The sequence below is a fragment of the Ahaetulla prasina genome, chromosome 4 (assembly GCF_028640845.1).
Source record: "Ahaetulla prasina isolate Xishuangbanna chromosome 4, ASM2864084v1, whole genome shotgun sequence".
NCBI classification, from domain to species: Eukaryota; Metazoa; Chordata; class Lepidosauria; order Squamata; family Colubridae; genus Ahaetulla; species Ahaetulla prasina.
The window spans coordinates 150,535,084-150,550,550 of NC_080542.1; the positions used below are offsets into that span (position 1 = coordinate 150,535,084).

At 41.8% G+C, this 15,467-nt stretch overlaps 1 protein-coding gene across 1 annotated transcript in view; it reads left to right on the plus strand.

The window, feature by feature from the left end:
* ASIC3 (acid sensing ion channel subunit 3) overlaps window positions 1-15,467 on the plus strand; it is a 41,537-nt gene that overhangs the window by 18,795 nt on the left and 7,275 nt on the right. Inside the window, exon 2 of the mRNA XM_058179417.1 lies at window positions 13,082-13,232. Coding sequence (XP_058035400.1) covers window positions 13,082-13,232 — 151 coding nt within the window. The remainder of the gene's footprint in view (window positions 1-13,081; window positions 13,233-15,467) is intronic.

Below are 15,467 nucleotides of genomic sequence, written 5' to 3' on the forward strand. Positions count from 1 at the left end.
CTTTCGCACCGCCGACAAGTCGCATCCTTCCATTTGCATTGTTGTCATTGGTGTTGCCCTCCGCAACTCGCGCAGTCACCCCGGTCTTCTTTCTCCGGCCTCCCGGTGTGGAAGACTCCTTCCTCTTCCTCACCGTCCGACTCAGCCTGGATCTCCTCGTTGTGGACCGGGGTTGATTTCGCACCAGCCGTTGGTGCGAGCGGCTTTTGTAGGGTTTCCGCCGCTTGGGTAGACATCTCGTGAGCCCTGGCTTCGTACAAGGCGTTTGCCAGCGTTAGGTTGCTTTTAGACAGCAGCCGCCTCCGCAAACGGATGTCCCTGACCCCGCGGATGAGTTGCTCCAGCAATGCCTCATCCAAGTCTCGGTACTCGCAATGTTTTGAGGCTTTCCTCAGGGCGGCCATGTATGCGCTGATGGACTCACCCTCTTACTGTCTGCGCTCCCCGAATTCGAACCGTTGCACATATTTGGACGGCGTTGGTGCATAATGGGCTTTCAATAAAGTCTGCAGAGTTTGCCACGGTACCGACTGTACGGCGTATTCCGCCAGGAATTCTGCGGTGTCGAAACTTCTGGACCGCAGTGGCTCAGGAAATCGCCGTTTCCTGTTGTCTGAAACTCCTTGAAGTTCGTCACTCGAGGAAACACTCAAATGAGCCATGTATGACCCCATTTTTCCTTAGCTGGGTCGAATGGCGCTGGCGGTGTGTAGCGGACATCGCTGCTTTCCGCCCTTGTTTGCTGGGTTCGCCTTCCTGGTGAGTTCAGCTCTTTTCCTGGCGCTCTTAGCCTCGAGATCCCACCTTCGTCGCCAGTGTTAGATTCGGGCAATAACGAGGCAGGAGACCAGGATAGTGACAACAGCTCTTTACTATATGGTGAACCCAGCAGCCAGTGCTGGGAAAAACCTCTCTTTATATACAGTTTAGCCGGAGGCTTCAACTAATCAGCAACGTGCTTTTTTCCCGCCAAAACTTTTAAAGATACATTACAGATACGACTTCACAACTAACAACAACAACTAGCCAGGTGCACTACCCTTCTTTCCCTCCCTCCCCACACTAAGTGGGGGCAAAGAAGGGAATCCATCTGTGCCCTAATTCAGGCTTTGTAGCAACTCTGCTGGCGACCTCCAGCTGTGTCCACAGAAATGAGGAGGCCAGAGAGTCTGACCCCGTGTTATCTCAGCGAACAATTGTGCAACCGCCAGGACATCTGGAGAAGGAATGGCGAGTGGAAGCAAAGTGAACAACTGCAGTGGAATGAAGACTCGGCAAGCAGACGGGGTTCCTCTCTGGACAAGGAGAGTATTGGGATCGCCCACAAGTGCTCCAGACAGTGGCTCCTCACAAGGAGATTAGAATTCAGTGATCTGTGGGGGGTTTAAAGTTCTGAGAGATGGGAGATTTTTCTACTCAAAGCTTCTGTCATGCCCCCCCCCTCTCCCCGTCGGGACCTGAATCTGCAGAGGAAGACGAGCCAGAACTGGAGATGATAGAGATCGAGGGGTGGCTTCATTGGCTTTGGAGGAAAATGGGGAGTCAGGCGAGTCAGGCCAGGGCCTTTCAGGATTGGGATGGCTTGTAGGCAGGGAGGAAGTGGGGCAGGATGACCAAGAGAGGCTAAGCAGTGAACATGAGAGGCAGAACTCAGGCAATGAGCAAGGACCACCCCCTCCTGATCCTCGACCACAGAGAGTGGAGAGAAGGTGAGAACAGCGCAGGCTGACCCCACTATTTGGGAAGAGAGCACCCCACTCATCTCCACAAGGCACACCTGGGACTGAGACTTAAGGAGATATTGGGAGGGGGGAACACTAAATTCCTGGATTGTTGAGTGTTGTTGCCGACGTTTGAAGTTTCCTGGATTTCCTACTTTCTTCCTGGCTTCCTGGATTAACTGCCTTGCTCCTTTGTTTCCTGGACTCCTCGACTGGCCCTGCTGGATTTCTTGCTTTGCAGCCTTTGTGCTCCAGCCTTGGGACAGATTACTTGCAGCCAGAGGCTGCTGGAGGTATGTGTGTGTGAGAGAGATCACTTTGCTCTGGGACTTGCCAAAAATGTGGGAGTGTTTGGGGAAATTTGGAGCAATAAAGGGACAGTTTGAACTGCCAGCTGCCTGTGTTGCCTCTGTGCCATGCCCCAGTTCATCACCGTTCGTTTGTTTACAGATGCTGCTTCCCTTTTCTAAATAATAATTTTTTAATTTAATTTAATTTTTTTAATTTAACACCTTCTTCAATAATCAGGAATCTTTGGATCAAGGCAGTGAGTTTCCTTTGAGTCTTCATAAAAATGAAAGTTTCAACATTCTTTTGGAAGAAACAGCCAATAAGAGTTTTGATTGGGGAAAATTGCAACATTTGGACAAAGAGTCCACAAATGGATCTGAAATAAGATTTCACAAATTTAACCATCACAATCTTTCATCATCATCTTCTTTTAGATCAACAGATGATGCTGTTAATATGGCTCTGCACTACATCCTACAACATCTTGAGTCTCCAAAGACCTATGCAAGGGTCCTTTTTGTAGACTTTAGTTCAGCATTCAATACCATCATTCCAGACATTCTTCTAACTAAGCTAAACCAGCTACAGGTACCGGAACAGACTTGTAAGTGGATCACAAGCTTCCTAAAAAACAGGAAGCAGCAGGTGAAGCTAAGCAAGATCACATCAAATACCTGTACAATTAGCACAGGGGCCCCCCAAGGCTGTGTGCTCTCCCCACTTCTCTTCTCTCTGTATACCAATGACTGCATCTCCAATGATCCATTTGTTAAGCTACTGAAGTTCGCAGATGACACAACAGTGATTGGTCTCATTCGAGACAATGACGAATCCGCATATAGACGAGAGGTCGAACGACTAGCCTTGTGGTGCAACCAAAACAATCTGGAACTGAACACACTCAAAACCGTAGAAATGGTGGTAGATTTTAGGAAAACCCTTCCATACTTCCACCTCTCACAATACTTGACAACACAGTATCAACAGTAGAAACCTTCAAATTTCTGGGTTCTATCATATCGAAGATCTCAAATGGACAGCTAACATCAAAACATCATTAAAAAGGACAACAAAGAATGTTCTTTCTGCGCCAACTCAGTAAGCTCAAACTGCCCAAGGAGCTGCTGATCCAGTTCTACAGAGGAATTATTGAGTCTGTCATTTGCACCTCTATAACTGTCTGGTTCGGTTCTGCAACCCAACAAGAAAAACACAGACTTCAGAGGATAATTAGAACTGCAGAAAAAATAATTGCTACCAACTTGCCTTCCATTGAGGACCTGTATACTGCACGAATCAAGAAGAGAGACGTGAAAATATTTGCAGATCCCTCGCATCCTGGACATAAACTGTTTCAACTCCTACCCTCAAAACGACGCTATAGAGCACTGCACACCAGAACAACTAGACACAAGAACAGTTTTTTCCCGAAGGCCATCACTCTGCTAAACAAATAATTCCCTCAACACTGTCAGACTATTTACTGAATCTGCACTACTATTAATCGTTTCATAGTTCCCATCACCAATCTCTTTCCACTTATGACTGTATGACTATAACTTGTTGCTGGCAATCCTTATGATTTATATTGATATATTGATCATCAATTGTGTTGTAAATGTTGTACCTTGATGAACGTATCTTTTCTTTTATGTACACTGAGAGCATATGCACCAAGACAAATTCCTTGTGTGTCCAATCACACTTGGCCAATAAAATTCTATTCTATTCTAATTTGCTTTATTAAATTTCCTCCCTTTGCATTATACCAATTTTTTGATCTTCTTTCCATCTAGTGCTTAGTTGCCCATATTGAAACCAAGTATAATTCCTCCCTTCTTCATTTAATACCTGTAATGATTTTAATTGTAAGCTACCTCCTTCAGCATACAAAAGTTCTTTATAAGTAATCATTTCCTGTTTCTGTTTTATATTTATATTCTCTATTGCATGTCTGGGGCTCACCCATATAGGAATCTTATAGTCTAGTTTATAAGAATATTTTTTCCAGACACGCAAAAGAGCACTTCTCAACACATGACTCTTAAAAGCCCTATCCACTTTTTTTCGTAAAATAAATACGCATGCCATCCATATAATAAGTCATAACCTTCTATATTGAAAAGTCTTTCCTCCGTTAAATTAAACCAATCACTTATTACTGAAAGGGCTACTGCTTCATAATATAATTTAAAATTAGGCATTTTTAGGCCGCCTCTTTCCCGTGAGTCCTGAATTATTTTCATTTTAACCCTCGCCTTTTTACCTTGCCATATAAATTTATTAATCCCAATCTGCCATTCCTCCAAATTTTGATCTTTCTTGATTATTGGTATCATCTGGAACAGAAACAAAAATCTAGGTAACACATTCATTTTGATAACCGCTATCCTCCCCAATAACGATAGTTGCAGTTTTTTTCCAAGCATTCATGTCTTTGTGAACTTTTTGCCATAACAACTCATAATTATTCTTATACAGTTTCTGTTCGATGAGCTAATATAAACCCCTAAGTATTTAACCTTTTTTACCACCTCAAATCCTGTTATTTCCTCTAATTTTTGTTTCTGTTGTTTAGACATATTTTTGATTATCATTTTTGTTTTATTCTGATTTATTTTAAATCCTGATACCTTTCCGTATTCATCAATTCTTTCTAACAAAGATATACTTGAAATTAAGGATTTGTTAAAGTAACCACTACATCATCTGCAAAAGCTCTAACTTTATACTTATATGGTCTAATTTTAATTCCCTCTTCTTTAACTCTCGTATTTTATCCAATAATGGTTCCAGAGTTAAAACAAACAATAGTGGCGATAAAGGACATCCCTGTCTCGTTCCTTTCACAATCTTAATAACTTCTGTCAAACTACCATTTATTATAATCTGAGCTGTTTGCTCTCCATAAATCGCTTTAATTATTCTAACAAAGCAATCCCCAAATTGCATTTTCTCTATTAATTTAAATAAAAAATCCCAATGCAATCGATCAAAGGCCTTCTCCACATCCAAAAAAATAAGTGCTGCTGAACTATTCTTTTTTTCCAAATATTCCAATATATTAATAATCTGTCTAACATTATTCCTTATCTGTCTCCCTTTTATAAAACCAGATTGATCAGTATGAATTCTTAGTTGTAAAACTAACATTAATCTATTCGCTATTATTTTAACAAAAATCTTATAGTCATTATTTAAAAGTTAGATCGGCCTATAATTCCCGGGTTTAGAGCAATCTTGCTCCTCTTTTGGTATCAGTGAAATAAAAGATGTTTTCCACAACGGGGTATTCCCCCTTCTAATTGAATCTGATTAAATAATTCTTTAAGTGGGCCTAGTATTTCATCCTGTAGTTTTTTATAATAACTTGCTGTAAGACCATCTGTACCGGGGTTTTTCCCCATTTTTTTAAATTTTTTTTTTAGTAAAAAAGTTTTATTTTTACAATCATATCAAACAATTCATTCAATGTACAGTTAAATACATTTCGTCGGGCCTGCCCAGTCACCACCCCCCTTTTTAACACTCCCCTCTTCTACCTTCTTTTACTATCCAAACCTTCCTCTCCTTCTCTTATCTACATCCTCTCCTCCCTCCACCCTACACCTTCCTTCTCCCTCTTCTACCCCTCTACCTTCCTCTTCTCCCCTTTGCTACCTACTACTGTGTCGTCTCAGTCGTAAAATGGTAACTGGGCAGACCCGACCCTACATTAATATTATTTATACATCTTCAATAATCCCTGTACATTCACCATCACTCCATCTCTAGCCTCAACCCCCAATTCCCTTCCCCATACCCCGCCCCACCCGACTTCCCAGAATAAAATGCAGGGTATCAAAACTAACAATCATAATCTAAAATAATTCCTAAATTATAATCTCTAGTCTCTCCACACTTAATCACACTCTCAATTCCCCTCTCCTTCAGAAATATATCTAATACAAAATATTTCCTAAATTTACTCATATGCTATTCGATATTTTTTTATCTGATACTTATTCTGAATATAATCAATCCACATTTTCCATTCTAAAATATATTTTTCTTGTGTATAGTCTTTCAAATAAGCAGAGATTTTTGCCATTTCTGCCAGATTTGATACTTTAAGTGTCCATTCTTCAATTGTAGGTAATTACCTATATTCTATTTTATCAATCATTCGTGATTTCTGTTTTTTCCTTATTAAATAGGCAAGCCATCTTCCTGGCTTATTGGCATTATTAAATGTATTATGTTTTACATATTGTAAATTAATTGCTACTTGATCTGCCATCAGCATATTAAACTGACCTCTTAATATATTTATTGATTCTTTTATTTTACTATTTCCTGGGCTATTTATCAATAATTGTTCTTTCTTTTTAATTTCCTCTTCCAATTCCTTTTTCTTTTTCTGCAATTTATTTTTGTATTTAATATTCATTTGTATAAGATTTCCTCTCATATAGGCCTTGCTAGCATCCCAAATCATCTCTATAGATGTTTCTTTTTTCATATTCATAATAAAAAATTCTTTCATTTGCTTTTTACATTCATTTACATTTTGTTCATATTTAAACAAATTCTCATTCAACCTCCATGATCTCCTAGCCTCCTTTTCCCGATCAAATTCAATCCAAACCGGACTATGATCAGATAGAGTTCTTGAACAAATCTTAGTCTTCTTCACTCTAGAATACAAATCATTAGTAATCAAAATAAAATCAATCCTCGAAAATGATTGGTGCCTGTCAGAAAAGAAGGTAAAATCCCTCTCTTCTGTATTACGTTCTCTCCAAATATCTCTTAATTCCAAGTCCTCCATCATTTCAAAAAAAGCCTTTGGTAATTTCGCCCGGCTTGATATCTTCCTTAAACTTTTTTTGTCTTTCTGAGTATCCAACACACCATTCCAGTCACCCATTAATATATATGATTTATAATCCCAAAATACTATTCTTTTATGTAAAAACTGAAAAAAAATTTCTTGCTGTTGATTCGGAGCATAAACTCCTATTAATAATGTCTTCTTTCCCTCCAACAAAAGTTCGATAGCAATGTATCTTCCTTGCTTATCCACCTCAATTAATTTTGCCGATATATCCTTCTTTATATATATAACTAAAACATTTTTTTTCCCAAAGAGGAGGCAACAAAATGTACTCCCAGTTTTGAATTTATCAAATATTTCTGGTCTAAAGATCTAATATGTGTTTCTTGTAAACAGGTAATGTCATTTTTAAATTGTTTCAAATAGTGAAATACTTTCCTTCTCTTCTGCGGTGAATTCAAACCATTAACATTCCAAGATAATAGTTTAATTGCCATTATCGGCCAAAGGAAACTTTTGGAACACTAGCCGGAGATCACATTTTGCTTTAGGCCTTGCTCCTCCCACTGTTTCCGTTGTAGTAGTTGCCAGTTGTTGTTGTGCCTTCATCTCTTGTTCCTTGCGTTTAGCAGCAGCTCTTGTCAGCCTTTGTTCTTTTGAGTCTGAACCCGTCGTAGGTATTTCCAACACTTGTAATAAATCTTCTTCCATCACAATCTGTTCTTGTACCTGCTTCACTTCTCTTTCCTTCACTTCCGTCTCCCTTCTTCTAGCTTCCAATGGAGGAAGACTTCCAACTTTTAATACCTCAGCATAAAATTCTCTTGCTTTTCCAACTGTATTGAGACGATGTACTTTCCCTGCATAATATACTATTATACCAGTTGGAATATCCCATCTATATTCAATCTGACGTTTTTTAAGTTCATTCACCAGGAAGGCAAATTCCTTCCTAGCCCTTAACATTTTTGGTGGAATTTCCTTTAATATTAAAATATCTTGACCAGCAATCTGAATCTTCTCCCCCTTATATGAGGCTTGCAAAATCTGATTTCTCACTGTTCTATTTGTAAAATAAATAACAACATCCCTTGGCAACTTTTTTTGCCTTGCTATCCAAGAATTCACACGATATATTTTATCAATTTGATAAGCCACATCTGCTGGACGAGCTGCTAATATCTCAGCAAATACTTCAGAAAAAATTTCCCTTAAATTCTCTTCTTTATTCTCTTTCAAACCACGGATTCTTAGAGCAAATTCCATATTTCTATATTGTATCAAAACTATTTCATCATCTGTTTTTTCCATTTTACTTTGAAATTCAGCCATTTTATTTTCTAATTTTGAATTATGTTGCTTAATTTCTTCAACTTCCTCTTCTAATAAAATCACATTTGTTGCCAAACTTTGTACTGCAGTTACAAATCCTTCCTTAACTTCTTTATTTCCCACTTGAATTTCTAATATCTGCTCTTTCATTTCAGACATCTCATCAGTTATTACTTTAAATTTTTCTTGCATAAAGTCTTTTAAATTCTCTTGTACCGCCTCTAAGTTCAATGTTCTAGTCTCTGCTGTATGAGCTGGAGAGGCACCAGCTGATGAAATTCCAGAGCCCTTTGTTACAGTAGACTTTAATTGTTTGGCTGCCATCTTCTATAAAATTATTTATTTATTTCCAACTTAATATTCACTTTAAATCTTCTTAACCTCTGAGAAACACAGTCTTTTAAAGCAATATTTAAAAGAAAATCTCCCTAGATTCTATCAGCAAAGAGTTAAAGAGTTGAAGTAGCAAATAACATGCAATTTACCAGCAGCAGACGGCAACGCTAAAAGTATCACTTTCGCTTTCCACTCGTTAACTTGTTAACAATTCGCCTCCATTTTCTTGCTGTTTTCAAGCTTGTTACAAAATAACGGGGAATTGGCTTGGCTACTTGCATAAAGTTCTCCCACTTTCGTTCTGTCCGGTATAATCCTTTATTGTCCAAAATAAATCTCGGTGTTTGGTCGTGGTGATTGGTTCCGCCAAAGCAGAAAAACCCTCGGATCTGGAGCACTTCGGGTTACTGGAGGGAACTTAACCCTTCAAACCCCTTTTTTCTCAGGGGCTTTAGGGAAATTCAACCTCTGCCCTCAGCTCACCATCTCTTCTTCTCCCGAAGAGAGGGTTTTTCGAACCGCTGGGCAGCAGATTTAAGCTGTCCTAGCGATTCCACATAATCCAGAGGTTGGTGATCGTAAAGATCACCGCCATCACCTACGGTGCAAAACAGGAAGTCTCGGTTTTTCCCCATTTTTAATTGTTTAATTGCCTCCACTATTTCTCCAGTAGCTATCGGCTGATTCAACTCCATCCTTTGTTCGAATGTTAAAGTATTAACCTTATAATCTTTCAAATAATCATAAATATCCCTATTTTATCTTTCGCATATAAAGTAGTGTAAAATTCTGAGAAGGCCTTTTTAATTTTATCCTGTTGATATATCCCTTTACCTTTATATTCTATTTTTTCTATGACACATGCTTTCTGTTTTTTCCTTAAGTTATATGCCACCCACCTCCCAGGTTTATTTGCATTACAAAAGGTATTATGTTTAGCATATTGTATATTCGTTGCCACCTGGTCTGCCATTGACATATTAAATTGACTCTGTAATATCCTTATAGCCTCTTTAAGTTTCTGGTCTTGTGGATTTTGAATTAATAATTGTTGTTTCTTTTGAATTTCTTCTTCCAAGTACCTATGCTGCCTTTGTTTATTATTTCTCTGTCTATTATCCAGATATATCAATATACCTCTAATAAAAGCCTTACTCGCGTCCCACACAGTTCCTATCGGTGTCCCCTTATGCATATTAAAATCAAAAAATTCCTCCATCTGTTTCTTACATTGATTTACATTATCCTCATATCTAAACAAATTTTCATTTAGCCTCCATGTTCTACCACCTTTTTTCCCTTGTAATAATTCCATCCATACTGGTTATGGTCAGTTAAACACCTCGGAAATATCTTCATTTTCTTCACCCTAGAAAGCAAGTCATTAGAAATTAAAATAAAGTCAATACGTGAAAAAGATTGATGCCTATCGGCAAAAAAAGTAAAATCTGTCTCATCTGGACTCCGTAACCTCCATATATCTCCAAACTCAAAATCTTCCATCATTTCAAAGAAGGATTTTGGTAGTTTTGCATGTATAGGTATCTTCTTAGAAGAGGTTCTCTTATCATTTCTTGTATCAATTACTCCATTCCAGTCTCCTAACAAAATAAATGAACTGTAATCCCAGAGGGTCAACCTCTCGTGTAACATTTTATAAAACTTTTCTTGTTGCTGATTAGGTGCATAAATACCTATCAGTAAAGTCTTTTTTGCATCTATCACCAGTTCAATAGCAATAAATCTTCCTTGAATATCTGCCTCAATTAACTTAGCTGGTATATCCTTCCTGATATATACAACGATTCCATTTTGCTTCTTATCCAAAGCTGATGTAACAAAATGTTTACCTAATTTTATTAAGTATTTTTGGTCTGATAATTTGATATGTGTCTCTTGCAGGCAAATCACATCATTTTTAAATTGTTTCAAGTAGTGAAATATTTTCCTTCTTTTCTGAGCTGAATTCAACCCATTAACATTCCATGACAAAATTCTATTTGCCATTACTGGCCTCCTGAAGCTTTGAAGCAGACAACAGAAGCTTCTCCTCTGGTATCTTCTATCTAGCTCCTCCCACAGCTTCCATACTGGGGTTCTGACTTTTACTTTGAAGCTGTTGCTCTTCTTTACACTTAAGAGCTCCTCTTGTCACCCTTTGCTCTTTTGGCTCCTCTGATGCTGGCAGCAATGAGGCCTCTTGGATCACCACGCCTTCTTGGATCTCTTGAAGTTTTTCTATCACTTCTATTTCAACTTTCAAAACTGTAGAGAGAAAGTCCTTTGCCTTTCGCACAGTGTCAATTCTATATCTCCTTCCTTGATAAAATACTGTCAGACCAACTGGCACCTCTCATCTAAATTGAATCTGGTGTTTTTTAAGTTCTTGTGTAAAAAAAAACAAATTCCTTCCTATCTCTTAACATCTTGGAAGGAATCTCTTTCAGGACCTTCAGCTCCTGTTCTCCAATTTTCAAAGTTGTCTGATATGCAGCTTGCAAAATCTGATTTCTCATAGTTCTTTTCACAAAATAAACCACAATGTCCCGAGGAAGCCTTCTCTGTCTTGCGATCCAAGAATTAACTCTATATATTTTATCAATTTGACAAGTTACCTCTTGGGGTTCCACTTCAATAAATTCAGCCAATGCTTCTGATATGATTTTTCTTAGGTCCTCTCCTCTCTGTTCCTGCAGACCGCGGATTCTAAGAGCTCCTTCCATAAGTTTGCACTGCAATATCACAACCTGATCTTCATTTTCATCCACTTTTTTCTGAACACCTTGCATTTTGTCTTCTAAGTGCTTATTTGACTGCGAGATCTGTTGCATCTCTTCTTCCAATCCCTCAACTTTTTTACTCAAACCTTAAAAAGCCAGCATAATATCTTCTCTTATTTTTGCATTAAATTTTTCCGTCATCTCTTTTTGCCTCTCTTCAGAAAGTTTTAATTGTTCTTTAAGTATATCCTCAAGATTTGCTTCAGATCCCCTTCTTCCAGAGGGCTTTAAAGGTTTAGCCGTCATTCTGTCTTCAAAAGAATCAAGAATTTAAACTTAAAAACTTTCCTTTACTCCTTTCAGTATAGGAGAGCTCCGTTTATAACAATCCACAAATAACGCTACTTTGTTGTACTAAAGGATTCACTTTCACTTTCAGATGCCATTTTAAAAGTCAATTAAGCAGAGACAAAGAAAAGTTTCAAATTTCAAAAGGGGAAGTCAGTATACTTGCGTGTTGTTTCTACTTTAAAGATCAAATGCTTGTGAAATCCCCGTCTGCTTAGAAAATCAATCAATTTGACAAGTCCTTTTGAGCAGAAGTGACTCCTACTCCCTTTTCCTGAAAAAACAGGAGCGCGTTTCAAGTCGGAGTACAATGAGGTTCGGTGGGATCTCAAATCCAGAAAAATTCGCTCTTAAGAGCAAACCCCCTGGAGAGATCTACCACTCCCCCACAGCTCTACACACCCCCTTTTGCCCAAGGGGTATGCTAAGGTCAGTGAACAGTGATTTATACTGTTTCACTGACTTTTACGATCTTCTAACGGGGAGCGCCCTGTTAGAGCACCCTGCAGGAGCGGTGACGTCATGTCGTGTCCCACTCCTCCGCTGACGGCCGGGTCAGGGAAATCCGAATCAGGCTTGCCTCTGCAGCTCTGCCCAAAGTCCTAGCAAAGTCCTCAGAGCAGGCAGGAGACCAGTAAGTGACTTCAGCAAGATAAGTTCGACTTTGCCTGACTCAGAGACTGCCAGAAAGCAGATCCTTTATATAGGCCATGGGGTGTGGCTCCATGACTCAGCACTCATTAAGGCCTGCCCTCCTTCCTTCTGTTGCCTCCGCCTATCCAATCTTCTGATCGAGGTCACTCCAATCAGCTGTTGGTAATAAACCCTCCTCAGGCTCACATGCTGTGGAGGAGGGGAAGGGTCTACCTGCTCCGTTTGCCTGGGCATGGAGTCAGGGCTGGGGCAGGAGGTGCTCCTGCTTCTGCAGTTTGTCTGGGCATGGAGCCAGGACTGGGGCCGGAGGCATACATTCCTCCGTGTTCGGAGCAGATAAGAAGGCCCGGCTGCTCTGAGGGCGGCAAGACACAACACGTCACTGGAAGCCTCTCTCCATTTCTCTCTCTCTCCATCTCTCTTTCTCCATCTCTCCTCTCTCTTATTTTGTTAATCCTTTCTCTTCCATCTTTCTCTCTTCCTTTCGCCATCTTTCTCTGTATCCATCTCTCTCCTCTCTCTCTCTTTCTCTCTTTCTCTCTCCATCTCTCTCTCTCTCTCTTTCTCTCCTCCTTCTTCATCTCTCTTCTCTCTCTCTCTCTCCATATCTCTCCATCTCTCTCCCCATCTCTTTCTCTCTCTCTCTCTCTCTCTCCATCTTTCTCTCTTTCTCTCTCTCCATGTATCTCTCCCCATCTCTCTCTCTCCATCTTTCTCTCCCTCCATCTTTCTCTCTCTCTCCATCTCTCTCACACACACACACACATGCACATGCAGTGCCAGGGGCTCTGGGTCCAGTGCCCTGCTTCCCCCTTCATGGGTCTGTCTTTCTCTCTCTCTGCCCCTTGTCCCCCCCTCCGCAGAGCTTCACCCGTCTGGGAAAATGCTATACCTTCAACTCTGGTGCCACCGGCTACCAGCTGCTCACCACAGTGAAAGGCGGGACGGGCAATGGCTTGGAACTGATGCTGAACATCCAACAGGACGAGTATCTGCCCATCTGGGGGGACACCGGTCAGTGCTCCCTCCCTCCTGAGACCCTCGTGCCCCTACAGGGCCCAGGGCCCCCCTCCAAGAACAGCAGCCTGGAGGCTCCTGTTTGCCCATTGAGAAGGGGGAAAGTTTCATCGGGGGGGGCAGGGCTGCTCTCCCTGTGGGGGGGTCTTCATCACACAATACACAGCAGGCAGGCAGTGGCGGGGATCTCCAGGGGGAGACGGTAGGTCAGCAGCCCCCTCCCTGGCCCACGAGGGAAGAAGAGCATTCGCAGCCGGGGCCAAATGGTACCCAGGACAGGAGCCTTCTCCAAGCAGGGTCCAGGAGCTCCTCTGGCAATGGGGAGGGGTTTCCCTCTTGACCAAGGAGAGACCCATCCCCTCTCCATGCCTTGTGGCAGATGATGCCCCCTACGAAGCCGGCGTGAAGGTGCAAATCCCACAGGCAGAACAAGTTTGATTCACTAAAATTGCAATCCACTATGAAAATAGATGTTTAAAGATGCTACACTGGTTGGACGCACAAAAGAAATCAGCAGACAGCAAAGAGGAAATGTGCCAGCAGTTTGGGGTGGGACATCAAGCTGGTGCCCTCCCAATCGGCCCGGGCCACCAAGGTCAACCATAGCCCTGATGCGGCCTCAGTGGAAATGAGTTTGACACCCCTGCTATATTGGTTTTAGGAAGGATGCTTGCGAAAGCATTGGAACAGGTTGCGAGAAGGGACGAGGAAGAAAAAGGAACCGAAATCAGGTTTTAGGGTGTTCTTTGAAGACAGGAAAGATCAAAATTGTGCAGAGTCAAAGGAAGTCAGTATACTTGCGTGTTGTTTCTACTTTAAAGATCAAATGCTTGTGAAATCCCCGTCTGCTTAGAAAATCAATCAATTTGACAAGTCCTTTTGAGCAGAAGTGACTCCTACTCCCTTTTCCTGAAAAAACAGGAGCGCGTTTCAAGTCGGAGTACAATGAGGTTCGGTGGGATCTCAAATCCAGAAAAATTCGCTCTTAAGAGCAAACCCCCTGGAGAGATCTACCACTCCCCCACAGCTCTACACACCCCCTTTTGCCCAAGGGGTATGCTAAGGTCAGTGAACAGTGATTTATACTGTTTCACTGACTTTTACGATCTTCTAACGGGGAGCGCCCTGTTAGAGCACCCTGCAGGAGCGGTGACGTCATGTCGTGTCCCACTCCTCCGCTGACGGCCGGGTCAGGGAAATCCGAATCAGGCTTGCCTCTGCAGCTCTGCCCAAAGTCCTAGCAAAGTCCTCAGAGCAGGCAGGAGACCAGTAAGTGACTTCAGCAAGATAAGTTCGACTTTGCCTGACTCAGAGACTGCCAGAAAGCAGATCCTTTATATAGGCCATGGGGTGTGGCTCCATGACTCAGCACTCATTAAGGCCTGCCCCTCCCTTCCTTCTGTTGCCTCCGCCTATCCAATCTTCTGATGCGAGGGTCACTCCAATCAGCTGTTGGTAATAAACCCTCCTCAGGCTCACATGCTGTGGAGGAGGGGGAAGGGTCTACCTGCTCCGTTTGCCTGGGCATGGAGTCAGGGCTGGGGCCGGGAGGTGCTCCTGCTTCTGCAGTTTGTCTGGGCATGGAGCCAGGACTGGGGCCGGGAGGCATACATTCCTCCGTGTTCGGGAGCAGATAAGAAGGCCCCGGCTGCTCTGAGGGCGGGCAAGACACAACACGTCACTGGAAGCCCTCTCTCTCCATTTCTCTCTCTCTCCATCTCTCTCTTTCTCTCCATCTCTCCTCCCTCTCTCTTATTTTGTTAATCCCTTTCTCTTTCCATCTTTCTCTCTTCCTTTCGCCATCTTTCTCTCTGTATCCATCTCTCTCCCTCCTACTTTGTTACTCTCTTGCTCTCTCCAACACTCTCTCTCTTTCCATTTCTCTCCCTCCTTCTTCATCTCTCTTCCTCTCTCTCTCTCTCCATATCTCTCTCCATCTCTCTCCCCATCTCTTTCTCTCTCTCTCTCTCTCTCTCTCCATCTTTCTCTCTTTCTCTCTCTCCATGTATCTCTCCCCATCTCTCTCTCTCCATCTTTCTCTCCCTCCATCTTTCTCTCTCTCTCCATCTCTCTCTCTCTCACACACACACACACATGCACATGCAGTGCCAGGGGCTCTGGGTCCAGTGCCCTGCTTCCCCCTTCATGGGTCTGTCTTTCTCTCTCTCTGCCCCTTGTCCCCCCCTCCGCAGAGCTTCACCCGTCTGGGAAAATGCTATACCTTCAACTCTG